Source organism: Ipomoea nil, unplaced genomic scaffold, assembly GCF_001879475.1.
Source record: "Ipomoea nil cultivar Tokyo-kokei standard unplaced genomic scaffold, Asagao_1.1 scaffold1407, whole genome shotgun sequence".
Taxonomy (NCBI): Eukaryota; Viridiplantae; Streptophyta; class Magnoliopsida; order Solanales; family Convolvulaceae; genus Ipomoea; species Ipomoea nil.
Window position 1 is genome coordinate 2323532 of NW_017617835.1, and position 7482 is coordinate 2331013.

General features: G+C 39.4%; 1 protein-coding gene across 1 annotated transcript; it reads left to right on the forward strand.

Annotated features, from left to right (window-relative positions):
• The first annotated feature begins 1538 nt into the window (after positions 1–1538).
• On the forward strand, positions 1539–4504 carry LOC109186230 (receptor-like protein kinase 5). Its single transcript, XM_019336157.1, has 2 exons — positions 1539–3945; positions 4094–4504. Exons 1-2 carry the CDS (start codon positions 1539–1541, stop codon positions 4498–4500), a joined length of 2814 nt encoding a protein of 937 aa, XP_019191702.1. The 3' UTR covers positions 4501–4504.
• The last annotated feature ends 2978 nt before the right edge of the window (positions 4505–7482 follow it).

Below are 7482 nucleotides of genomic sequence, written 5' to 3' on the forward strand. Positions count from 1 at the left end.
GGCAGCACGGTGGCCTCGTTTTCCACAAACATAGCATTCACCACTATTGTTCCCTTTTTTCTGAATTTTTCCACCCTTGCCTCGAGTGGAATTGTTATTCTTATAATTCTTCTTTTGGTTTTTGGAATTGTCACCAGGTTTTGATTTCTCAAAGCCAGAGTTAGTTTCAATAATATTAACTTTAACATTGTCAGTAAGAGAAACAGACCTTTGAACCAGGCGGTTTTCTTCCTCGATATTCACGCTATTGATTAGCTGTTGCAGTGTGTAACTCCTTCGATCATGTTTCATTTTATTCTTGAAGTCCACCCAAGAGTCGGGCAGTTTGTCAATCAAAGAGTCACATAGGACCACTTCATTAACTATCCCACCTTCTGCTTTCATGTCACCGACTAAATTTTCAAACTCGTGGACCTGTTCGATTACAGGCTTGGTTTCCACCATTTTAAAGTGTAACCAACGACCCACATCATATTTGCGTCTCCCCACATCATCAGCCCCATATTTCTCAATCATTAAATCCCAAATTGCCTTAGCAGGTTTGTATTCAGAAAACATATCAAACAACGGGTCACTTACACGTTGAAGAATGGTTGTCCGGGCAGTCTTGTTATCTTTTTTGTATTTGATGCGAGCTGCCTCGGCTGCAGATGTATCTTGAGCTGATGATGACTTCGGGTCCGTGGGAGCACCTTCAGTAGCTGTACCATCTGTAGACTTCGGGTCTGGCGCAGCAGTTGAAGCCGTGGTCTGCAGTGCAAGTTGCGTAGCAGGCACATTGAACTTCGCAGGGTCTGCAAAAAGGACATAGTCCACATCCTTTGATTCCAGAAGCATGATTAATTTGGCAGCCCATCTCTTGTAGTTCAAACCACCAGTGAGTGGTTGAATAGGAGCAATATCAGACACAGTGTTTGTTGCAGACATTTTCGACTCAAACTCGAATATGAATGTTTTTAACTGTTGGGTTTTTCCTTCTCTGTGGATGTAAGGTTAGAGAACGAAAAGACAAAAACAAAGGTTCTGTATCGTGTCTAATACACTGCCTTAAAAACATTCACGACCAGGGATTGAGTCGTATGCTTTCGACCGGCAAAACAGAACGAACACGGGCAATCTCTATTATGCAAGATGAGGGAAAGAAAATCGAAGGAAGCAGTTTCGAAATAGCAGAATTCGAAACTGAAGCAGTATGTTCGAAGCAGTATTTCGAAGCTGTATTCCTCTCTTTGTTGCATTTTCTAACCTGCTCACTTCATTTATTTATACTACAAAGCAGCATAAATGTAGCATCAAACCACCTCCCATTACCCTACTTTATAGCGCTAGAAACATGTAGGAGACTAACTCTGCACACTCCTTCATGGAGTGGTGCAGACAAGGTCATTACAAGATCCACGAAAATAGGGTAAGAGAAAAGAGATTTAGAGCAAAATGTTGACCCCACCCCACCGCGCGTCGTGACGAGCCGGACGGGCGGGCGGCGGCGGCGCGCGCGTGGTCTACCTCTTTTTCCTTCTCATAACACTTCAAAGTAAATGAAAAGCCTTGGAGTATATAAGCAAGGAAATAAGAGGCTAAACTTCCAATGTGGGACAACATGGATAGGCAAAAGGAAGCCTTTCCCTTTAAATGCTCCCTTTAACCACAACTTCATCCCTGGACCTTTTCCTGTAGCTCTCTACAATTGTTCAAATCTTGAATTCTTGGACTTGTCTTACAACTACTTCAATGGCTCCATCCCGAGTGACATTAACCGCCTTTCTCCCCGGCTGACGGCTTTCAACCTCTCCTCCAACTCTTTCACTCATGGAATTCCACCAGCCATTGGAGGACTAAAGGAGTTAAAAGTGCTTCAATTTGCCACCACTTTCTTAAGTGGCTCTTTCCCACCAGAAATTGGTAACTTGTTGAATCTTGAAAGTCTGGTTTTGGACAATAATGCCTTTGCACCACAGAGCATCCCGTCAAGTTTTACTCAGTTGAAGAAACTGAGGAATCTATGGATCAAAAATTCAAATTTGGCTGGAGAAATCCCTGAGAATATCGTCAACATGACAGCTTTGGTGTTCTTGGCTTTATCTGGAAATAGGCTGAGCGGTAACATTCCCAACAACTTGTTTATGCTTAAGAATTTGACCACAGTTTGCCTCCAGGTAAACAAATTTTCAGGTCCTATTCCTCAGTCAGTCGAGGCCTTGGATTTGAATTGGATTGATTTTTCCAATAACACCTTAACCAGCAAAATCCCTGAAGGCTTTGGGAAGCTGACAAAACTGGAGGGGTTGGTTCTGTTCATGAATCAATTATCAGGCGAAATCCCAGAAAGCATTGGTAGATTACCAGCATTGTGGGATGTGAGGCTGTTCACCAACAATCTGTCAGGCGAAATTCCGGCAAACTTTGGTAAACATTCTAAGCTGCAAACTTTTGATGTTTCTACAAACAAACTTGTGGGATCATTACCAGAGGGGCTGTGTGATAACAAGGTGCTTTCAAGCATCATTGCTTTTAACAACCACCTTACAGGTGAGCTTCCAAAGTCTCTTGGGGATTGTCAAACCATGGGAATTGTACTAGTTCAAAAGAACCAACTTTCAGGTACAATTCCTGATGGTTTGTGGGCAGCTAGGAATCTTTCAAGGTTCTTGGTTAGTGATAACTTGTTTACTGGTGAGTTGCCACAAAAGGTTGCGTTGAATTTGTCTCGAGTAGATGTAAGAAACAATCGGTTTTCAGGTGAAATCCCTGCTGGAGTTTCTTCTTGGAGTAATGTTGTTAACTTCAAGGCAAGCAATAATCTTTTTACTGGTGAAATCCCTCAAGAACTGACGGTGCTGCAACAATTATCGGTTCTTTGGTTAGATGGGAATCAGCTTTCTGGGAATTTCCCATCAGAAATTATCTCATGGAAGTCACTGACCTCCTTGAAATGCAGCAGGAATCAACTGTCTGGTGAAATCCCTTCAGCACTCGGTCTTCTGCAAAATCTTAATGAGTTGGACCTGTCTGGAAATCAATTTTCTGGGGAAGTTCCATCCGAAATAGGGCATTTGAGGCTAACTTCACTCAACCTGTCTTCAAATCACCTCTCTGGGAGAATCCCAGGTGAGCTTGAATATGCTGCTTTTGATAAGAGCTTCTTGAATAATCCTGGTCTTTGTGCAACCACCCCTTCATTTGGCCTCAGTATTTGCAAGCTGAATACCAAGAAATTGAATAGTTATTTAGTCAGACTTATAGCTATTCTCGGAAGCTTAGCAGCAGCCTTGTTTCTAGCAGTCATTCTCTATATGGTGTTTGTTTCAAGAAAGAAAAGGAAAGGAAAGCAAGGATTAGACCCAAATTGGAAGTTTACACCATTCTACAGGCTAAACTTCACAGAATCAAATATTCTGTCGAATTTAATAGAAGACAATGTGATTGGCAGTGGGGGATCGGGGGAAGTTTACCTCGTACAACCCATACATCATACCAGTGAAAAAGTCGCTGTTAAGAGGATTTGGAATCGCAAGAAGCTGGATCGAAAGCTCGAGAAGGAGTTTGAAGCAGAAGTGGAGATACTTGGCACGATTCGCCACTCAAACATAGTGAAACTCCTGTGTGGAATCTCTAGTGAAGACTCTATGCTTCTTGTGTATGAGTACATGGAAAATCGCAGCCTGGATTTATGGCTCCATCCAAAGAGAAGACCACCTCATTACAAAGTCCTGGAATGGCCAACCAGGCTGCACATTGCCACTGGGGCAGCTCGGGGGCTCTGCTATATGCATCACAGCTCCTCCCCGCCCATTATTCATAGGGATGTGAAATCAAGCAATGTGCTTTTAGATTCCGAGTTCAATGCTAAAATTGCAGATTTTGGTCTGGCAAGAATGTTGATGAAGCCTGGAGAAGCTAACACAGGCTCAACATTGGCTGGCACTTATGGCTACATTGCTCCAGGTAAATTTTAGATTCATGAACATAAATCTTTGGTGTTGATGTTGATTTTAACCCAAACAGAACAAATTGAAGCTCCAACCTGTTTATCTCATAGTAAGAAACAAACTAAACATGCTAATTAATGGTATGTTTTTATTTTGATTTTCAGAGTATGCATGTACAGGTAAAGTGAACGAGAAGATTGATGTGTACAGCTTCGGGGTGATCCTTTTGGAGCTTGTCACTGGGAAGGTAGCCAACGATCGCAGTAAAGAGTTGTGCCTGGCTGATTGGGCAAGGCAATACTTCCGAGCAAGAAAACCCATAGCTGATGCACTTGATGCAGTTATCAAGAAGCCACAGTATTTGTATGATGAGATGCAATCTGTGTTCGAACTTGGGATATTATGTACTGAAACATCTCCTTTGAAAAGGCCTACCATGAAAAACGTCCTGCAAAGCCTGCTAAAATTCCAGCCTCAATCATCATATGCAGACAACATAAATGGAAGTGAGCGCGCCGCTTCACCACTCCTTAAACATACATTCAGGATTTCAGGGAATGGGAGGACCTAAGAGAGTGAAGATCAGGCTGCCCTTGCCCGTCATTATACGGTGGACAATTAGTATGCTGTGGATTCTGATCCTAAATGACGTAGTTTTGAATTTTAAATTTGACCGACGTCTGTTATTCAATTCACGTTATAGACTTTTTGTTTTTTAATTACTATAAAGCATGTGTATGTGTTTAAAATACATTTTGTCTTGTGCTATGTATTTTTGTGTCTTGTGTTATCCGTTTTTGTGTCTTATGTGATGCAATTCTGTACCTTAAGAATATTGATTATGTACCTGAACTAAAGTAAGTATAAAACATGTGTATGTGTGTTGTGTTATGCGTTTGTGTCATGTTATGCAATTATGTATCTTTAACTCCTTAAGTTTATGGGTTCTGTACCCGAAATAAAGTTAATATAACATGCGCTTTTGTGCCTTGTGCTATGCGTTTTTTGTCTTGTGTTATCCATTTTTGTGTCTTTATGTTATGCAATTTTGTACCTTAAGAGTATTGATTATGTATCTGAACTAAAGTAAATACAAAATATGTGTATGTGTCTTGTGTTATGCGTTTCTGTGTCTCATGTTATACACTTCTATACCTTTAAGCGTATGGATTCTATACATGAAATAGATTAGTATAACTATACACACAACATATAATTATATAACTATATAATGTGTTATATAATTATATAACTATATAATGCTTGTGGTGTGAGTAGGTGTAGGGGTGGCAGCGTATACGGGTTGGTACGTGGGTTACACAAGCTATGAGGTCAACCCGTATAATTTGGGTACCCCTTATGGGCTAAACAGGGTGGTCCATTTGGACTAGGTCAGAAAAATATACAACTCAATCCGACTAAAAATAGCTAAATATAATGGACCCAACTCCGTGAATTGAGTTGTTTTTACGGCTCTAAATATGAATACTCACTCTCAGAGATGTGAAATCAAACAATGTGCTTTTAGACTCCAAGTTCAATGTCAAAATTGTAGATTTTGGTTTAGCAAGAATGTGTCGCGGACTTGGATTTTCAGCAATGAAACAGTAGAAAGGGTTTAGGGAAGAAGATGAAATTAGGGTTTAGGGAAGAAGAAATTAGGAATTTCGATTTGAATCAAAAGCAATTGTCCAAAAAGCATAAAAATATCTCTCCTAGAACCAACACTTTTTAGGGTAATACTCCCAAAGACATTAGAGCAACATTATCTAGGGAGAGAATGACGTAGTTTTGAATTTTTCATATTATACTTTTGGTTTCTGCTGTAGACTATGGTGGTTGTTGTTGTTGTTGAGTGTGTCCCGTGCACGGGTTCCAACTTCCAATTCTAAACGTAGTAATATGCATACATAAAGACAAAGACAGACACACATTAAACTGTCCTTATATGCATATGCCGCACACTCTTATGTGCACACGCTTTTGTTTATTCTTCCTGACAGCGCTAACACAAATAATGTCAAATTCCACTGTTGAAGCATAGTCCCAACCATGCATGTATGTACACATACATAAAATACAATGCACCCACAACCACAATAAAAAGGGGAGATGCAGAGAAGCTAGTATGAAAAATTTACCATCCTACCGTAATTATATCCTCTAAAATCATTCCCCCAGTTTATTTTCAAGATTTAAATGTCTCACATAATGACCATCCTACCGTAATTTACCCTAAAAGGTGTTGGTTCTAGGAGAGATATTTTTATGCTTTTTGGACAATTGCTTTTGATTCAATTCGAAATTCCTAATTTCTTCTTCCCTAAACCCTAATTTCATCTTCTTCTTTCCTAAACCCTAATTTCATCTTCTTCTTCCTTATCCCTTTCTACTGTTTCATTGCTGAAAATCCAAGTCCGCCACACATTCTTGCTAAACCAAAATCTACAATTTTGACATTGAACTTGGAGTCTAAAAGCACATTGTTTGATTTCACATCTCTGAGAGGAAATTATTACAAGAATATAATGAGAGGAAATTATTCTAGTGAGTAGTTGTATTAGTGACGGGATTCTTGATCATAAAAAGAATGTTTTAGTGACGATAAATATACTATCACTATATGCTTATTAATGATGATATCATATCACGTCATTATTTGTTTTTATCATCGGAAGAAATAACGACGACAGGTGGTGACGGTAAATTTCTCGTCATTAAAAGTCTTTTATGATGGTTTTTTATTTTTAGTGACAGTTTTACCTCTCACAAATGAACAATTTTCTTGTAGTGATACTAAAAAATAGAGTTAATTTCATTTTTGGTCCTGGATTTATAGGTGACAGTTCACTTTTAGTCCTAGATTTATCAAAACATTCACTTTTGGTCCTAGTATTATCGTGACATGACCAATTTTGGTCCTCTTTCAACAAAATCGTTAAAATTTCGTTAAATTGAAAGATATTTTGATCTTCAATTAACTCCTAAAAAATATTTATCAATAGTTCACATTACAATATAGATAAGGATTTAAGGGTAAATCTAGGAGTGATAACAAGCGGGGCGGGGAGTATACTCCCCATCCCCGTCGCCGCTATCCCGACCCCATTCTCGTTCCCGTCCCAGTCTCCGGTGGAAAATTGAAAATAGTCCCCGACGGAAATGTGACACATTAGTATGCATAGGTAAATCTATGGACCATCCCATAACATAATTCGTATTTACAAATTTATCTTCCAAATTCGAATATTAGGTCTTTTATTAATTTGTTAACTATTAAGCGCTCGTGGTGCTCAATTAATTAAGTAACATGACTGCAATAATACCACCTGTGTTGTCGAAAAGGAGGCCTTCCGTGTATCTTTGAAAATGGTGCGTCAACCTGACATTTGGGACTGCATGTTTGGTCCATGTGATTGGTGGAGAGGTTTTTCCAGTATCAGAATTGAAATTCCACTCCGCTGTTCGTCAAAACTCAAAATAGACAATTATTTTTTGGTGAGACCGAAATAGACAATTATGAAACATCACTGTCCTCTCATTTCTATTAAAA